General features: G+C 39.4%; 1 protein-coding gene across 2 annotated transcripts in view; it reads right to left on the bottom strand.

Annotated features, from left to right (window-relative positions):
* The window catches only part of ANO4 (anoctamin 4), a gene marked incomplete at both ends in the record, with an annotated part of 224,573 nt that overhangs the window by 67,499 nt on the left and 136,391 nt on the right, over nucleotides 1-20,683 (bottom strand). For both annotated transcript variants that reach the window (XM_079714090.1, XM_079714091.1), the window contains 3 exons: nucleotides 1,029-1,193; nucleotides 1,926-2,066; nucleotides 8,164-8,246. In XM_079714090.1, coding sequence (XP_079570216.1) covers nucleotides 1,029-1,193; nucleotides 1,926-2,066; nucleotides 8,164-8,246 — 389 coding nt within the window. The remainder of the gene's footprint in view (nucleotides 1-1,028; nucleotides 1,194-1,925; nucleotides 2,067-8,163; nucleotides 8,247-20,683) is intronic.

The raw sequence follows: 20,683 nt of genomic DNA, 5'->3' as shown, positions 1-20,683 counted from the left end.
GCAAGTCAAAAGTCCTAGGGTGAGAGCTTGCCTGGCACATTGAAGAAAGAAGGGAAGGCCAGTGAGAAGCAGGAAAGTCAAGGTGAGGAGGGAAGAGAGAAAGTCAGAGACCTCGCTGGGGCCAGATGAGCGAGACCCTGGGTCTCCATGTGAAGACAGAACTTTTATTCTGAGCGAGAGGGAAGCCACTGGATACAGTGAACAGAGGCTGACTTACATGGATGAAGCTTGCTTGCTCTAGCTGCTATGATGAGCCTGGATTGAGGGAAGCAGACATGGAAGCTGGGAGACCAGCTCGGAAAGCACTGCAATAATCCAGGTGGGATATGCTGGGGACCTGGACCAAGGTGGGGACTGGGGATGTGTGAAAAGTGATCAAATTCTGGATACATTTCGATGCTGAGAGAAGCAGAGGCGTTTCAGCCTGGGCGACTACAATGGGGGCTGCAGGAGGAGCTCATTCTGGAGGGAAGATGGGGAGTTGGGCGATGTGTGTTAGGTGAGGATGTTTGGGGTTCAAAGGAGACAGCTGGGCTGAAATATACATTTGAAAAAAACCTGAAATCAACACAAGCTACAAGTACCACCCTGAAATATTCCTTGCTGGGTTATCGCAAGAAATGCTTTGGATACTAATTTCCCATCATTCAGAAGCAAAAGGAAACAGGAACCAACACTACTGAGCTATGTCACAGAGTCTGAGCTGGGCCTTTAAAATATATTTTTTCTCTAAATTTCCCCAAGACGTATACAGTGTTATCTTACTGGATAAATAAGGGAACTGAGGTTCAGAGAGGGCAGGTGCCTTGCCCAGTCTTACACTGTAGAAAATCCTGGAGGCCAGATTTGACTCAAGCCTTCGGTATCCCCAGATGAGTACACCTTATGCCAGGCACTTTGCAGCCAGGCCATAAGTGCCACATAATTGACCAGCCTCTCTAAGGCCAGGTCCCTTTAGAAACAGAAGAAAACTCACCTGTAGCACACACATTTTATCCATTTGACTAGCTACCTTGCAGCTCACTTACCACGTTCAGCAGCATGATGATGCAGAAATTGATGCACACGGCAGTCCCTGTGGTTGCAACCTGAGAATTATTCCTGATTAACGCCCACTTAAAGGCAGCGAAAGTGCTGACGGTCACCACCCTGTAAATGACGATCCCAAACACGGCGGCAATCACCACGCAGATCTGGCAGGAAGACAGAGGACACCCAGTGAGCACTGTGATGGAAAGTTGGAGGAAGGGGCTCCTGCCATCTGGAAAATCCTCGGATGAGGAAACGAGATAAACCGGCAGTGGTCCTGACTCAAGACACCACAACAAAATGCACACTTTTCATGTGGTTGATGCTTTCTCTTGTCTGTTTGTATGTTCTTTATTATCCAAATAGAAAAGCCACAGAACTTCAGAGCTGATAAACCGTTAAGCTATGGGGTAACACTGGGGTAACAGAGTTCCTTGCATATTGTAAAGATGAACATTGTTTCAATTACCATATTCAGTTTTATACATCTATTTGTGTAGTATATACTAGGTTATGACAACGTTTGTATTTCTTACTGTATGGGCATTGTAAAAAAAAGTTTGGAAAGCTGCTGTAGGTATTAATACTATCTCATAGTTTTAGTTCCTTTTATTATGACATAGAGAGACAAATGCAAAGAACAGCAGATTAGAGGATCTGAGCTCTTGTCTATTTCTTGGCTAATCTGGGCAAGCCCTTTACCCTTCTGGAGTCTCAGTTGCTCCACCTGTAAAATGCGGACAGCAATGCCATCCCTGACCACCACGTAGAATGGTGTGAGGACTAAATAACAGAACGTGCAAAAATATATCCAAACACTTGATATGATTATTGTTGTTACCATGCTACAGGTTTGTACTTTATGAAAGAAAGAGTTTTGTAAAAAAGTTTCAGACCATGAAGAATATTCCAGATGCAGAAACAATAAGTCGGCTGCATTTATCTGCAAATGCTTGATATGGTTCTGGTTTTCCCGAAATGGGATTCATCCGCTCTTTCTTGGAATACTTGGCTTCAAACTGGGGCCGTATTTCTTCCTAAAGAACAAGCAGACACATTTTTATGTACTGAAGAACTATTCAGACAATAAGAAAAAAATCATTTTATGCCACAGGAAAACTGAGTCAACAAATGCCACAGTCAATGACATGGGCTTGGAAACCGGCCACTTAAAGAGAATCTGCAGAATGATGATCTCGACTTTTTATCATCAAGGCTATGTAATTTAGACGAATAGTTAAGTGTCTCTATTATCTTTTTAAACTATACTTGAAGAAAGAAACTGAGAATGAGAAAAGGGACCAATTTGTCCTGTCCCTAGTGGTTTGAAACAACTAATAAGCTTTTACTTTTATTACCGGGGAGTGATGTGGACACCAGGACAAAGAAAGCTTCTGAACAGCAAAATGTTCAGAATTCGCTTTGAGAGTTATAATATAATTCTTAGTTTTCTACTATTTTTAAATTTTTTGATTTAGGCAGTTAAAAACATGGTGCATCTATTTTTTAATAAGCTGCTATAGATGTCATTCACCCTTAACCATAGGTTTGAAATGTATTCTTTTTGTTGTTGAGGATTTTGGCTTCCATAGTCATCAGTGATATTGGTCTGTAATTTTCTTTATTTGTAGTACCTTTGGTTTTGGTATCAGGGTGATGGTGGCCTCATAGAATGAGTTTGGGAGTGTTCCTTTGCAATTTTTTGGAAGAGTTGAAGAAGTGTTAGCTCTTCTCTAAATGTTTCATAGAATTCACCTGTGAAGCCATCTGGTCCTGGACTTTTGTTTGTTGGAAGATTTTTAATCAGTTTCAATTTCATTAGTTGTGATTGGTCTGTTCATATTTTCTATTTCTTCCTGGTTCAGTCTTGGAAGCTTATACCTTTCTAAGAATTTGTCTATTTCTTCCAGGTTGTCCATTTTATTGACATAGAGTTGCTTGTAGTAGTCTCTTAGGAGGCTTTGTATTTCTGTGGTGTCTGTTGTGACTTCTCCTTTTTCATTTCTAATTTTATTGATTTGAGTCCTCTTCCTCTTTTTCTTGATGAGTCTAGCTAATGGTTTATCAATTTTGTTTATCCTCTCAAAGAACCAGCTTTTAGTTTTATTGATCTTTGCTATTGTTTTCTTCGTTTCTATTTCATTTATTTCTGCTCTGATCTTTATGATTTCTTTTCTTCTACTAACTTTGGGTTTTGTTTGTTCTTCTTTCTCTAGTTCCTTTAGGTGTAAGGTTAGATTGTTTATTTGAGATTTTTCTTGTTTCTTGAGGTAGGCTTGTATTGCTATAAACTTCCCTCTTAGAACTGCTTTTGCTGCATCCCATAGGTTTTGGATCATCGTGTTTTCATTGTAATTTGTCTCTAGGTATTTTTTTATTTCATCTTTGATTCTTCAGTGATCTCTTGGTTATTTAGTAACATATTATTTATCCTCCATGTGTTTGTGTTTTTTACATTTTTTTTTCCCTGTAGCTGATTTCTAATCTCATAGCATTGTGGTCAAAAAAGATGCTTGATATGATTTCAATTTTCTTAAATTTACTGAGGCTTCATTTGTGACCCAAGATGTGATCTATACTGGAGAATGTTCCGTGTGCCCTTGAGAAGAAAATGTAATCTGCTGTTTTTGGATGGAATGTCCTATAAATATCAATTAAATCTATCTGGTCTATTGTGTCATTTAAAGCTTGCGTTTCCTTATTTTCTGTTTGGATGATCTGTCCACTGGTTTAAATGAGGTGTTAAAGTCCCCCTATTATTGTGTTACAGTCAATTTCCTCTTTTAGAGCTGTTAGCAGTTGCCTTATGTATTGAGGTGCTCCTATGTTGGGTGCATATATATTTATAATTGTTATATCTTCTTCTTGGCATGATCCCTTGATCATCATGTAGTGTCCTTCTTTGTATTTTGTAATAGCCTTTCTTTTAAAGTCATTTTGTCTGATATGAGAATTGCTACTCCAGCTTTCTTTTGATTTCCGTTTGCATGGAATATCTTTTTCCATCCCCTCACTTTCAGTCTGTATGTGTCCCTAGGTCTGAAGAGTGAGTCTCTTGTAGACAGCATATATATGGGTCCGGTTTTTATATCCATTCAGCGAGCCTGTGTCTTTTAGTGGGAGCATTTAATCCATTCACATTTAAGGTAATTATCAATATGTCTGTCCCTATTACCATTTTTTTAATTGTTATGGGTTTGTTTTTGTAGGTCCTTTTCTTCTCTAGTGTTTCCCACTTAGAGAAGTTCCTCTAGCATTTGTTGTAGAGCTAGTTTGGTGGTGCTGAATCTCGTAGCTTTTGCTTGTCTGTAAAGCTTTTGATTTCTCCATCAAATCTGAACGAGAACCTTGCTGGTTAGAGTAATCTTGGTTGTAGGTTCTTCCCTTTCATCACTTTAAATATATCATGCCGCTCCCTTCTGGCTTGTAGAGTTTCTGCTGAGAAATCAGCTGTTAACCTTATGGGAGTTCCCTTGTATGTTATTTGTCATTTTTCCCTTGCTGCTTTCAATAATTTTTCTTTGTCTTTAATTTTTGTCAATTTGATTACTATGTGTCTCAGCATGTTTCTCCTTGAGTTTATCCTGCCTGGGACTCTGTGCGCTTCCTGGACTTGGGTGGCTATTTCCTTTCCCATGTTAGGGAAGTTTTCGACTATAATCTCTTCAAACATTTTCTAGGGTCCTTTCTCTCTCTCTTCTCCTTCTGGGACTCCTATAATGCAAATGTTGTTGTGTTTAATGTTGTCACAGAGGTCTCTTAGGCTGTCTTCATTTCTTTTCATTCTTTTTTCTTTATTCTGTTCTGTGGCAGTGAATTCCACCATTCTGTCTTCCAGGTCACTTATCCATTCTTCTGCCTCTGTTATTCTGCTATTGATTCCTTTTTGTGTATTTTTCATTTCAGTTATCGTATTGTTCATCTCTGTTTGTTCTTTAATTCTTCTAGGTCTTTGTTAAACATTTCTTGCATCTTCTCAATCTTTGCCTCCATTCTTTTTCTGAAGTCCTGGATCATCTTCACTGTCATTAACTGAATTCTTTTTCTGGAGGGTTGCCTATCTCCACTTCATTTAGTTGTTTTTCTGGGTTTTATCTTGTTCCTTCATCTGATACATAGCCCTCTGCCTTTTCATCTTGTCTGTCTTTCTGTGAATGTGGTTTTTGTTCCACAGGCTGAAGGACTGTAGTTCTTCTTGTTTCTGCTGTCTGCCCTCTGGTGGATGAGGGTATCTAAGAGGCTTGTGCAAGTTTTTTGATGGGAGGGACTTGAAATGTATTCTTAATTGGTATTGAAAACAAGGTAAATACCTTTCAAATCCAGCTAAAATCAAGGTTCCTCTAATTCTAAATCAAGCTGAGATTTTATTTCATTGAGTTGAGCCCCATCCAGTGTGAAAAGCTTCTGACTAAAAAGCAATTATGGGATTAGGAAAAGATAATCAGCGAAAGGGTATTTTGAAGTCATTCTGGTTAATTAACAACTTGTTCTATATGAGTGTCTTGGAAGAGGAGGGAAAATAAGCAGAAACTCTGGTGCAGTGGAGATTGAGTTAGTCCAGGCAGAAACACTCAAGACTTAGATGAAGGTACTGACAGAAAGCAAAGAAGGAGCTGACAGAAGAGAGATTATGGAGGATGGGCACAGTCTGGTAGTGGCCTCCCTGTGTAGGAGGAAGGGCAGCCCGTCTCCTGCCACAAGATAAGCCCAATGCTGACTTTACACAGTGGCAGGTAATGGGGAAGGTCAGGGGGAGATACAGTTATAAACAGCCTCTGCCTCCTTTATTTTAGGTAGTTACACTTTAGGATATAAACAGATCTAGAATATTCTGCTTCTTTGGGAAACTCAATTCATTAGGCTATAAGTGTCATCAAGGGTCACTGAGTTAATCATCCAGAAAATGAGGCCAGTCATGGAGCCAGACCTGTCATCCTGGGTATTACAGGCTGAATTGTGTCCCCACCCCACCCCCCGATTCATAAGTTGAAGTCCTAACCCTCAGTATCTCAGAATGTGTCTATATTTGGAGACAGGGTCTCTACAGATGTAATTAAGTTAAAATGAGGTCATTAGGGTGGACCTTAATCCAACATGAATAGTTTCCTTATAGGAAGAGGAAATTTAGACAGAGACATGCACAGAGAGAAGACAATGTGAAGATACAGGGAGTAGATGGCTATCTACAACCCAAGGAGAGAGACTGGGAACTGATCCTTCCCTCACGGCCCTCAGAAGAAACCAGCCCTGCCAATACCTTGATCTCAGACTAGCCTCCAAACTGTGAGACAGTCAACTGCTTTTGCTTAAGCCACCCAGTCAGTGGCACTTGTTACGGCAGCCCTAGCAAAGTAACATCCTGGGTTACCCGTGAAGAAGGCATGCAGCATGTCTGGGCTCTTCTGTACAGCAAGCTGAGAACCACAGGCTAGAAGTAAGAGGCATTTCTACAATGAATTCCAAACAGAAATAGAATTGCACATGGCCCCTGATGTGATTCTGGTCCACAGGTGTGCTGAGTGAAAGCAGGGTTCTGCACTCCACGCTTTTTAACAGGGCTGGGAGTTCAGAAGCTCTAGACTTCTGAAGGGATATGTTTACCCTAAGGGTACTCACATTGCGGGCCCACCACAAGGGCCAACAGTGACTTTAGACTGGTTTAGTCAAAGTTATTTAATGCCCCACTTAATAGCTGAAAGGGGAAAATTTAGAAACATTTTTCTTTAGAAATGAAAAAAGTCCGAAGAGGAAGTAATTTGTCTTAGATGACACAGCTGCTTAGTGGTGACTCGGCTTCCCAGGAAAGAGCATTTTCCATCCCACTTGAAAGCCACTCCCATAAACACATGTAACAAAAACCAGAACAGCTCCACCCAGGAGGAAGTCTTAAATGTAGCCTGGCTGTGGCTGGTAGCCCCCAGAAGTCAACTGGGCAGTCTCTTCCAACTCAGAAAACCATTTTCTAGAGAATGCATGCTTATAAAAGCATGAGAGAGGCCTCATCACAAGAACAGGGATTGCTGAGAATCCCAGTATCATTTCTAGATTTAAAAACTACCCAAATGTGTTCATGGGTGTGAGGAGAAAAGGCAGCCATCCATGAGGCATGATTTGAAGGAAAAAAACACTCCCCTGAAAATTATCTCCCCCCACCAAGCCTATCCCAGGGCTAAAATTCTCAGTTATCTGAGAATTTTAAATTTAAAATTCTAAATTTTAAATCTCAGTTACAGAAGATTCCTTTTAATTTATAAAAATATATATCTGTGTCTCTTGGAAGGAAAACACCCATTGATACCCATTATCATATCATATATGACTAGTGTATTTGATTTACTGGCCCAGCAAGGCTCTGAGGAAATGGTACTCAGGAGAGGTAGGAGATAATGGATGAGAGGAAGGGAAGGGGAGCTCAGGCCGGGCACATGGTGACCAAACCCACCCATGGGTCCTCGAGACTTCTGACAGGAATGGGGCAAGGAGAGAGAGGATAAAGACCAGACACAGGTTAGGAAAGGGCATGGTGTATTGGCCTAGAAGGCGATAAAGGGAGAGTGACATGCTGAGAAAGTGAAGTCTGTGGGACTGAATTTACCTCTCCTGGATGGTTTTATCTAGAGCTGGTCCTGCTTTTAGCCACATCCACCAAAGAGGCTGTTTGAGGAGTGGTTTCCCCTCAGTATTTATCACTTACGGGAACACTACTCAGCCTGTGCACATCTGGTCACTGTCCAGGGTCCTGTAGAGTTCACAGAACCATTTCCTTGGAGTACTTAGGAGGTCTGCTTCCATGTGCCTACAATTGTGAAACTAATATTCTCCTTCTGATAAAGTAAAGAGAATGGATAATATTTAAGGAAACTAAACAAATCTTACTACCAATTCTTCTGATGCCTCTACGTACAAGTGAAATGCTTTACTTAATCATGGAATTTTACTCCACTAAGACATCAAAATGTTGTGGTTTTTTTTTTTAATTCCTCTTGAAATTTCCTGTAAAGACAGGTATAAAAAATGCTTTATGAATCAACCTGACTTCCATCACAGGCCAGAGAGCGATGACTCAAGAGGGACTGTGTATTTCTTGGTTATCGGCTTTTTTTAAAAAAAAAAATTGAGGTAAATGATACAAACCTCCTCTTCTTCCCAGTCTATCAAATCCCAGTCATAAGCAATTACTGCTCTCCGTCTTTTCCAAAACTCCAGGAAAACTGTCGCTGGAACAAGCAGAGAAAGGCAGACATTTTCAAATAAAACAATGCCTTTAACTGTGCCAATGGATAATGAAGCCATTGTAAAGAATGACACTTTGTGTAAGCATTCTTGAATATCAGAATTTCTAGATAAATTTTAACAAGGATCATTTTCTGAGAATTACTAAGTCTGTGTCAAACACAATGAAAACTCAGAGATTTAAATTAAGCTGATTTGCAAGTCACAGCAGAGCAGACTTACTAGAATGACGAAGCTCCTGAGATGTAAGAATACAGAAAACTAGGTTACCAACGTCATTTGAAAAGTGAGGGGCAGAAAAGGAAAAGCAAAGCTTAGCAGTTCACATGTATGTGATTGCCAGTGACTTCTTGTCCCCCAAATTCTTCTCAGGATAGATATCTGTGTAGACTGTATCTTCCTATTTTACTGAAGGAAGCTATTTTGTTGGAGGAAGCTGTCCTGTTGCTTCTCTTTTCTCCAAACCATCTCTTTATTGTCACATTGAAGGCAAAAGTGTGTAAATTCTGTTAAGAACCTTTCCCAACCTGTTGGCCTCAGGTAAAGCTGGAAGTGATCTTCATTTAGCCAAAGTAACTTTCTACTCAATTCAATTTAAAAATATCAACACAAATGAATTGTGGAGCATTATAAAATGATAGAGAGATCAAAAAATAATCAAGACACATTCCTGCTGCCTTGGAAGTCACAAGCCCAATGAGGGAACACATACACTCAGTTACTCACTCAGAGGATGACTGCAACTAAGGATATCACAGAGATACCCTAGGAGAGGTAATTGTTGACCATCTCTCTTGGGCCTTGCTGTGTGTCAGACTTCAAAAGGGAAAAATATGTCATATATTTGGAATCAGTTTCATGGGGTAAGGTAAACATCCAAATGTCCATTCCAACGAGAGATAACTACTTCCTTCTTTTCTACTCCCCCTTGCTCTCACACTACCTGCTTATTAGTGGTATTTGGACACAGAAGACATATTTAAAAATAAGTAACTGGAAAGACAGTATAGGGTAATAGTTAAGAGCTCTCTGGCTTGTGACCTAGACATTCCTAGATTTGAAATCCAGTTCAGATACAAGCTGTGCTACCACTGGCAAACGAATTAACTTTTCTAATTCTCAATTTCCTGCTAAGCAAATGAGGGATGGCAATATAATCCCTATCCACAATGGCAAAATTCAAAATGCTCTAAAAATTGTAAGTTTCTTCCCCTAAGTTTGGCACAAATTCATCTTGTGGCAAGCTGTGACTTGGACTGAGGTGAGGCTACTCAAAGTCTTCATGTATCCCTCTTAGTGAGAGTATACATACGTTGAAAGCAGCCATATTAATGTATTTGAATATGGGGTCCTTCCCAGACCTCATGGGGTATTATAGAATATATGATATATGTACCACAGTGCCTCTCTAAAATCTGAAAAATTCAGAGTATAGTTGTTAAGAAAGTCATGCCTAAACTAATCAAGTGCTTAATTCTAGAAGTGGGAAATGGAAATAAACATATGTCTTTGGAGGTTAATAAAAGTGCCAAACTACTTACAACAGCCAAGACATGGAAGCAATCTAAATGTCCATTGACAGAGGAGTAGATAAAGAAGATGTGTGGTACCTATATACAATGGAATATTAGCCATAAAAAAGAATGAAATAATGCCATCTGCAGCAACATGAATGGACCTAGAGATTGTCATACTGAGTGAAGTGAGTCAGACAGAGAAAAGATAAATCTCATATGATATCACTTCTATGTGGAATCTAAAAAAAATGTACAAATGAACTGATTTACAAAATTGAAACAGAGTCACAGCTGTAGAAAACAAACTTATGGTTACCAGGGAGAAAGGGGGGAGGGATAAATTGGGAGATTGGGATTGACATATACTCACGACTATATATAAAACAGATAACTAATAAGGACCTACTGTATGGCACAGGGAACTTTACTCAATACTATGTAATGACCTATATGGGAAAAGAATCTAAAAAAGAATAGATAGATGTGTATGTATAACTGATTCACTTTGCTGTACACCTGAAACTAACACAACATTGTAAATCAACTATACTCTAATTAAAAATGAAAAAAGAAAAGTGCCAAAAGCTGAGCACCTCTTTTCCACTGGAATCCTTGCCAGGAGTCTTACTGTGTCAGGGGTTCCTAAGACCACCTCCAGTCTTGATGATTCACTAGGAGGACTCATAGGACTCAGCATATAGTGGTACATACGGCTAAGGTTTACTACAGTGAAAGGATATGAAGCAAAATCAGCAGAGGGAAAAGGCACATGGGCTGAAGTCTGGTGGAAACCAGGTGCAAGCTTCCAAGAGTCCTCTCCCAGTGGAGTCACACAGCATGTACTTAATTCCCCAGTAATGAGTTGTGACAACACATGAAATGTTATCTAACAGGGAAGTTCATTAGAAACTCAGTGCCCAGGGTTTTTATCAGGGGCTGGTCATACAGGCATCCTTTGCCTAGCACGTTCCAAAATTCCCAAGCCTCACAAAAAATCAGGTAGGTATTCAGCACAAACCATAATGTTTGAGCAAACCGTTTAAAATGTAAAACAAGTTACTCTTAGCAGTTAGGGTGGTAGAAACTCTCCTGAAATTTAAGTTCCCAGACGCCAGCCACAGGCCAGCCCTGTAAAGTAGGACTCTCTAAGGCAGGCCTGCTGTGTTAACTTCTTTCTGCACATTTGCCCTCTGCCTCACCAAATTATCTTGTCCTTGCATGGGGTCCCTGAAACATCTCCTTGACTAGGTCCTCTGACCCTTCAAACAAATGCCACTTTATTGATTTTCTCTCTTTGGTCTCCAGAGTCCCTCCTAACCTTGAAGAGACAAGGCAGCCAAGCCTTGAATGTGTGGCTTTTCTCCGTAAGAAGAAAAGCTTTGGACCCCTTGGCCTCAGAAAGGCTTGCTTGGGGGTCATTCTGGGATGGCCTAAGGCCACAGGATACACATCTAGTCTGTCTTAAAGGCTGTTGCTGCTCCCAACAAGCCCCACCGACCCATCTGTGGTTCTCGTCTGTAGGAACTGATTTCCAAGATAAGCCAGTGGTTGTAAGAATTATTCCACCAGCTTCCTTCTCCCCAGCATGTGCTGAACCCTGCATCAAGGAGAAAGAAACTTGAAGCAGTAATTCCCTTCTTCGGCCAATAATCCTCTCCTCTCTTCCATTCTAGAACTTGGGAAGATGAGAAGAAGAAATGAATTGTTTGTGCAGCTGCCATTTTCTTGTGTCTGTGTGTGAAAATCCCCATTCATCTGAGGAGGAATCTGCTTCTATCTCTATGTATGAACTAGGACGTAATCAAACTAATATAGGTGATCTCTTCTCAAGGCAAAGCCCCAATCCCCCACCCTTGTAACTCCATGATTTAAGTCCTTTGTCTAAATACACCGCTCTGGGAGCCCATGTGCTTTGGGTGTGGTAAGTTATATGCTGCCTTATGTCATGAGCTCACACTTTCCTCTTTGTCTCCTTTGAAGCTGGCTTATGCTATATGTATATCTATCCATCTATATATATATCTTTATATTATATCTTTCTTTTATACTGCCCAGTACTATGATTAAGTTTGATTAAAAGTATATTTCTTTTGGAACTTCCCTGGCGGTCCAGTGGTTAAGACTTCGCCTTTCCAATGCAGGGGGTGTGGATTCAATCCCTGGTCGGGGAGCTGAGATCCCACATGCCTCGGGGCCAAAAAACCAAAACATAAAACAGAAGCAACGTTTTGACAAATTCAATAAAGACTTTAAAATTGGTCCACATCAAAAAAATCTTTAAAAAAATTTTTAAAAAGTATATTTCTTTTATATATTGATTCTCAAAAGACTGAACATTCTGAAGTGTTTTGTCAACATTTTCTAATATATGCAATTATTTCCACAAGAATTTGGCCCTCAAATTTCCTTTTTCTCAGCTACTTACTGCTAGCATTTTGAACTTCTTAGATTCCAATCTATCTTTCCATGCTGCTAATGATTTTTCTAAACCCCAATCTAACCAAGTCTCCGAGTGGGGGCTGGTCAATAAAGTCACATCACCCATAAAATAAAGCCCTGTTACCAGCCCAGGATCCTAAGGACCCTGCTTGTGCCCAACTCCCCACCCTGTACTTCTACCTGATCTACCCACAAACAAGTTCACCTGAGATGTTAATGCCAATCCCAAATAACAATCCTCTCACAACAGGAGTTGACACATTAGGAAATTCTGAGACTTCTGTCAGTGCAGACAGGGTCGGGATTAGTGTTCAGGTAGGTTAGTGCTCAAATAGCAGGACACTCTTGGCTCCAAATCACACACAATTGAGAAGTTTGTCACATGCAGCCCATAAGGGACACAAAAGGAAGACATGACATAGAGTGTTCTGCAGGCCACACTCTATTATCATTTTCTTAAGTAGAATAATTATGGTTAATTTCAAATCAATTTGTGGCTGACTCCTATGCATGCACTGAAACCATTTATCATCTTTCTAAGCATAGTGCGATTATATCTCCCAGGTTTACTGCAGTTATATGTGGCCATGAGCCAAATTTTGGCTAATGAAAAGTAAGTAGAAGTGACGTGCATCACTTTTGGGCTGAGGAATTAAGAAGTAGGTGTATCCTCCCTATGCTTCTTTTCTCCTTTTGCTAGATGAATGGAGAGAACTCTGAGGATCTAGAAGAGGATGGAGCCATGAGATGGAAGGAATTTGAGTACTTGGATGACCACCTAGAAGGCTATCTGACAACCAGGAACACCTGATTGGGTTTTAAGTTTGTGGGTTCTACTGAGCATCAAGGTTTTGCAGTTTGTATGTTACAGCAGCTAACTTTACTCATCCTAACTGATATAGGGTTTTTTCTGGAAAGCATAGCCATGATTAACATTCTGCAAATAGTTAGAAAAAAACCCATTGAATAACTATCTTTCATCATCTTCATAAGGCATTTATAGAGACCTATGCAGGGAAATCTCCTCTTTCAGCTGCATATCTTAGGTTCCACGGCAGCATCGAAATACTGTACCATTTATTTAGTTACTGTATAGTAAGTATTTATTATATCTTAGGTACTAATCTTTATTTTCTAAAAAGCTTGTAAAGTTTCCCTGGTGGCGCAGTGGTTGAGAGTCCGCCTGCTGATGCAGGGGACATGGGTTCGTGCCCCGGTCCAGGAGGATCCCACATGCTGCGGAGTGGCTGGGCCCGTGGGCCATGGCCGCTGAGCCTGCGCGTCCGGAGCCTGTGCTCCACAATGGGAGAGGCCAGAACAGTGAGAGGCCCGCGTACCGCAAAAAAAAAAAAAAAAAAAAAGTTTGGTATTATTTTCATTATTCTATGGATGAAAAATCTGAGGTACAGAGAACTCACAAGGCTAGTAAAAAACAGAACTGAGATTTGAACCTGATTTGCCTCTTTTTTGGCTTCAAACAGCAGCAATTTATTTTTTCACAGTTCTGGAGCTTCCAAGTCCAAAATCAAGGTGTTAGCAGAGTTGGTTCCTACTGGAAGCTTTGAGGGAGCGTCTGTTCCATGCTTCTCCCATAGCTTCTTGTGGTTTCCCACAATCCTTGGCATCCCTGGATTTGCAGAGGTACTGCTCCTCTCCCTCTGTCTTCACATGGCATTCTCCCCTGTGAGTATCTGTGTCTCTGTTTTCTCTTCTTATAAGGACACCAGTCATACTGGTGATCCATTATGGCCTCCTCTTAAATTGGTTACATCTTCAAAGACCCTATTTCCAAATAAGGTCACTTTCACAGGTATCAGGAGTTAGAACCTCAACATATCCTTTTTGGGGGGACAAAATGCAACCCACCACAGGGATGTTTGGGCTGTCACAAGGACTAGGGGCACAACTGGCATTTAGAGTCGGAGCAGAGGTGCTAACTACATGACTCCTAGCTACGAGGCCACACTCTAATCTGGGAGCTTTAACTTCTATTGAAATGGGAAAAGCCAAAAAGAGAGACAAAGGAAGACAAAGCCTACTCTCCCAACCACAGGAGCTGAAACTAGTTATAAATCAGAAGTGCTGTGCCCCAGGGTTATAGGTTCACTGTGGAAGCCTGACATTAGCTCTGGATCCTTCTCTCTGATCTATACTCTTCTTCTGGGAGGCCTGGAAAAGTCCACACTTATTCCCAAAGCTACTAGGGATACAATGCTGCCAATTTTTTCCCTCTGGTAACATAATACGTATTGAGAGGCCTAATTTGATTCTTCACTTTAAAATGTCTGCACTGGTAGTCCAGAGGAAAATTATGTTTAATCCCAGAAAATAATTTTAAAGGCATTTTTCTTATTTTTGAAAAAACAAGGAGCTTAAAGATCCTACAGTCTAACTTCTTTCCTTGAGAAAAGATTATGTTCCATTTGTTTGGAGAAAAACAAGAATTGAGCTCTGGCCAGGAATAAAATGAGCAGTACCTATGAGTGAGTACCTATGATTTTAATTTCAGAATGATGACCTGCTGTCTGATGACTCAAAAGCATTTTCAGAAACCTGGTCAAGATGATTCTCTTACTTCCTAGGAAAGCAGAATGACTTACTTCATACACACCTTCAGTCGTTTTTTTTCCCAATGCTAATTTTAATTTTTAAAAGTAAAATTAATAATATTAACAGATTTCATCTTTTCAGTCCTTTATAACTTTCTGAGAGTGTTCATTTGGAGGAAGAACAGAGGAATTTATTTTAAAGTCTATTTTGTCTGATATGAATATTGCTACTCCAGTTTCTTGTGATTTCCATTTGCATGGAATACCTTTCTCCATCCTCTCACTTTCAGTCTGTGTGTGTTCCTAGATCTGAAGTGAGTCCCTCATAGACAGCATATCTATGGGTCTTGTTTTTTGTATCCATTCAGCCAGTCTATATCTTTTGGTGGGAGCATTTAATCCATTTACATTTAAGGTAATTATTGATATGTATGTTGCTATTGCTATTTTCTTAATTTTTTTTTATAGGTCTTTTTTCTTCCCTTCCTCTTTTGTTCTCTGCTCTTGTGTTTCTTGCCTAGAGAAGTTCCTTTAGTGTTTGTTGTAAACTGGTTTGGTAGTGCTGAATCTCTTAGCTTTTGCTTGTCTGGAAAGCTTTTGGCTTTTCCACTGAATCTGAATGAGAGCCATGCTGGGTAGAGCAGAGGGGTTTAACTGACGTGCTTTTCAAGAACCTAGAGATAAAGGAATGAGTCGCATCCTGAGAGCTTAACGTGTAAAATCTTCACACAATGAGTGAGCTTAGTTAGAAGTCACAAACTCAAATGCTAAACGGGCCAAATCAGTACAAAACCTGGAAGAAGCCATACAATAGGGAGTGGTGGGGTTTGGGACAAATTGGGAAGTGTATGCACCATGTAAAGTGGTAGGTTTTTCTCAGTTCTCATTGATTCTGCTGTGGCCAGTTCTTCAAATTTTTCAAAAGGAACTATGAAAATGTATTTTCACGTGGACTATCTCAATTTAAAAATGTTAAGAGTTTATTCGTATATTTTAAAAATTGGTGAAAACCAAACAGAATATTTTTATGGGTTGCTCATTTGCAACATTTGAGGTAGGCCATTGGAAGTAATAACGCAAATGAATATAAATGAATGACTAGAGAGTTTGTGAAACACTCTAGAATGCCAAGATGAGGGTAATCTCAGGATCCAGGAAGGACAGGAATGTGACTCCATTTTAAGAAGCTGAAACTATTACTGGCATTGGGACCTCTTCTGGAGAAAGTCAGTGTGTTCAGATAGGGGAAAAACAAGGGTAGCTGAGGAAAAACAAGGGTCTAAGAACACAAATTTGGTAGTTTCATCTAATGTAGTATTAGAAAGGTATCCTGACATGGGATAAGAATGATTAATCAAGCAGAAAAAAAGTAGTTCTTACTCCCTTCTTTTATTCATTTAACAATTATTAATTGCATTCTTTTGATGTTCTAGGGATTTTGCTAGCTGTACTGATTCCCATGCTCAAACAACATATGGTGATTAATTTGGCTTCCCAAGTTTCCAGACAGAGGAATAATGTGATGGTCATTATAAAATAATATTCACTACCATATACCTGTATTTTCACATACTAGCTTATGAACTGGTGTTTGCAGAGTTTAGAAGAGTCTGTATCCTCAGGTCAGATTAGCTCTGGGTATTCCAACAGTGTTTCTGAACTGGTAATGCCTAGGAGACACCATGGATCATGGCAGTTTCTCCAGGGAACCACAATTCTCTGAGGCCTTGTCTGAGTGTATGCTTCCCTTCTATAAAAAGCCATTAAACTGCAGCAGGCTGAGGACTTTCACTTCCACTCATGAGGATTAACTATTACAATATAAGAAATAGCTGTTATCAGCACTGGACAAGAGACAGTGCAAACCTGTGACACCGAGAGAAAAGAAATAAATGAGGTGGGCCCTAGGAGCATACCAACTCATTGCTTCTAGGCAGTTCCCAGGCTACAGTTCAGGCAGGGAGAACAAAAACAGGGCCTAGTGGTCTTACTGAGCTGGGGAGACAGAGATTGAGTAGGGAGGGTGAGTTGGCAATAATCTATGGGGCAGAATACCAGAGAGGAAGGAGCTATACTAAAAGAAAGCTGCAATATTAGTAACAAGGTCCCCTCTACTCTTGACATGCATGGGGTGAAACTACATGAGGCTGCTTGGTAGCTAAACAATCCTCAGAGTTCACAGAGGGCCAGAAGTAGTTCACAATCCCACTAATCAGAATGCAGAGTATTATAATACGTAAGTATTATAAGAGGCCTAATACAGGTGATGCCTTAGTTGTGGACTATTGTAAGTCTCTGGACTTACAATAAACAAGCTAAACACAAGTTTCAAAAGGATCAAACAGGGCTGCAAGTTAGTTAACTGCATGCCCGAACAAAGTCCAGCAATAAAGAAACACAACAAAACCCCAAAACTCAACACTTTCCAGCACTGAATAAAAAATTACCAGGGATGCAAATTAGCAGGAAAATAAAACCTATAACTAAGAGAAAATTCAATCAATCTCAGACTGTCAGCCTAGAAATGATAGAGCAAGGATGACAAAACAACTACAGTTGGCCCTTGAACAGTGTGGGGGTTAGGGGTGCCGGCCCCCATGCAGTTGAAAAATTCACATACAACTTTATAGTAGGCCTTCCGTATCAGCAGTTCCACATTTGTGGATTCAACCAGTTGCTGATCATGTAGTACTGCAGTACATATTTATTTTTATTTTTATTTTATTTTTTTGTGGTACGCGGGCCTCTCACTGTTGGGGCCTCTCCCGTTGCGGAGCACAGGCTCCGGACGCGCAGGCTCAGCGGCCATGGCTCACGGGCTCAGCCACTCCGCGGCATGTGGGATCTTCCCGGACCGGGGCACGAACCCGTGTCCCCTGCATCGGCAGGCAGACTCTCAACCACTGAGCCACCAGGGAAGCCCAGTACATATTTATTGAAAAAAAACCTGCATATAAGTGGACCTGTGCAGTTCAAATCTGTGCTGTTCAAGAATCAACTGTGTTATAAATATGCTTCGTATGTCAAGAAGGTAGATAAAAACCTGAACACAATGGGGAAAGTGATAAAATATACAAAAAGATCCAATTGATTAAAATCTGAGATGAAAAATGCAAAATAGGAAAAGAAAAATACACTGGATAGGATTAACAGAAGGTTAGCTTTTTGAGAAGAAAAGATAGTGAACCTGAAGACAAATCAATAGAAACAATATAAAAAGGATCATGGAGAACACAAAGACTAAAAAGACTGAAAAAAGGTGACCAAAGTATAAGTAACCTGTAGGACAATATTCAGCAGTCTAACATACATGTAATTGGAGTACTAGACAATATGATTCTGGAAAATTTTCTAAGAACATGCAAGACCTGTACATTGGAAATTACATAACATTGCTTAAAGAAATTATAGAACAATTAAATAAATGAAAAGCTAAATGACATTCATGGGTAGGAATATTTGATAGTAAGTCTTCAGTATTCCCAAATTGATTTATTGATTGAACTCAATCACAATATCAGCATTTTTTGGGGGTAAAAATTGACAAGTTAATTCTAAAATTTATATGGAAATGCAAAGGACCTAAAGTAGACCAAACAATTTTTTAAAAGAGGAAGATTTCAAAGCTTACTATTATGCTATAATAATCAAGACAGCGTTATTACATAAAAGTACACACATAGATCAAACAGAAAAAAATTTCACATATAGACCTATACATAGCCAACTGATTTTCAACCAAAATATGCCAAGAAAATTCAAGGAAGAAAAGGATAATCTTTCAGCAAGTAGTACTGGAACAATTGGATATCCATATATGCAAAAAAATGGATCTGACCCTTACCTTACACTATATACAAAAATCAACTTGAAATAACGCATGGACCTAAATATATGATCTAAAACTACAAGCTCTCTAGAAGAAAATCTTAGGGACGTTGAGTTTGGCAAAGATTTCTTAAAAAAACAAAAATCACAGAATAAAAGAAGAAATTAAATTGGAATATATCAAAAGCAAAAACTCTTGCCTTTTATTTTTAGTTTATTTTTTATTTTTAACTTATTTATTTATTTATTTATTGGCCATGTCACAAGGCACGTGGGATCTTAGTTCCCCAACTAGGGATCAAACCTGTGCCCCCTGCAGTTGGAAGCATGGAGTCCTAACCACTGGACTGCCAGTGAATTCAAAGCACTTGCTTTTTATTTTTATTCTTATTTTTTATTTTATTTTTTTAACATCTTTATTGGAGTATAATTGCTTTACAATGGTGTGTTAGTTTCTGCTTTATAACAAAGTGAATCAGTTATACATATGTTCCCATATCTCTTCCCTCTTGCGTCTCCCTCCCTCCCACCCTCCCTATCCCACCCCTCTAGGTGGTCACAAAGCACCGAGCTGATCTCCCTGCAAGCACTTGCTTTTTAAAAGATACCATTAAGAACATAAAAATGAAAGCCACAAACTGGGAAAAATATTTGCAAACATATGTATGCTAAAGGACTTCTACTCAGATTATTTACATAACTCTTTTAACTTAAAAATAAGAAGACAAACGACCCAATAACAAGTGGGCATTTGAACAAACACTTCACTAAAGATGTGCAGATTGCAAACAAGCTCACGGAAAGGTTTCAACATCACTAGTCATCAGGGAAATGCAAATTAAAACCACAGTGGGATAACACTATATACCCACTAGGATGACTAAAATTATAAAGACTAATAATTCCAGGTGTTTGTGAGGATGTGGAACACCTGGAGCTCTCATATAATGCTATTGGGAATGCACAACGGCACAGCTACTTCAGAAAACAATTTTTTATAAAGTTAGACATTCCCTTATTCTATGATCCAGCAATGCCACTCCTAATTATTTTCCCAGGAGAAATAGATACAAAGACTTTTATGCAAATGTGCAAAAAATTTTATAATAGCCGCTAAGTCTCAGCTGTATTCATAATAGCTAAAAACTGGATTGAATCCAAATGTTTATCAACATTTGGGTAAAGAAATGGATAAAATGAATAAACAAATTTTGGTATATTTCAGGCAATGGAATACTATTCTGTACTAAAAAGAACAAACTACCAACATATGCAACAGTATAAATGAATCTCAACAGCTTTAATCTTAGTGGAAGAAGCCAGAAAAAAAATGCTAAATACCGAAAGACTATTTGTATGCAATTCTAGAACAGAGTAAACTATAGTGATAGAAAGCAGGTTTGAGATTGCCAAGGGGCTGACTTCAGAGGCTTGAAGAAACTTTCTGGAGAATGAAAATGTTCTATGTCATCATTACAGTGACAGTTACATGACTATATACATTTGACATAACGTCAAAATGTACACTTAAGATCACTGGATTTTATTTTATGTGAATTATACCTAACTAAAACTGATAAAAATGTCCTATAATCCTATCACCCAGAGGACACCACCATTAATATAATATAAAATACCTTTGTTTAGCTCACAGAAAACATTTTGACCAGGCCCAACTGTGAATGGCTGCAGGAAAGAAGAAATTAACACATCCCCTCCAGAGTCTGGCCAGAACTAGGAAATATCTGCAATGACTTATAGCCTTTTTTATTCTTCCGCCTCACCTCCCCTCTCTTTGTTCTACAAATGAAACTAGCATCAAAATCCAGACAAGATAGTTCTTTGGGACACCAGTCCACCATCTTCTCAGTCTTCTGGCGTTTTGAATAAAGTCACTATTCTTTGCCCCAGTATCTCATCCCTCGATTTATTGGCCTGTCATGCAGTGAGCAGTAGGACTTTGGACTCGGTGATGCTTCTATACCTGAAATCACACTTTATTTGTATACTTTGTATCCTACATTAAAAAAAGTTAAATATAGCTTTGTGTTACGTTATTATATGCTTTGAAAGACGATTTTTAATGGC

This window comes from Hyperoodon ampullatus (genome assembly GCF_949752795.1).
Source record: "Hyperoodon ampullatus genome assembly, chromosome: 11".
Classification (NCBI taxonomy): domain Eukaryota; kingdom Metazoa; phylum Chordata; class Mammalia; order Artiodactyla; family Ziphiidae; genus Hyperoodon; species Hyperoodon ampullatus.
This window is presented reverse-complemented; position numbering and strand designations above follow the sequence as displayed.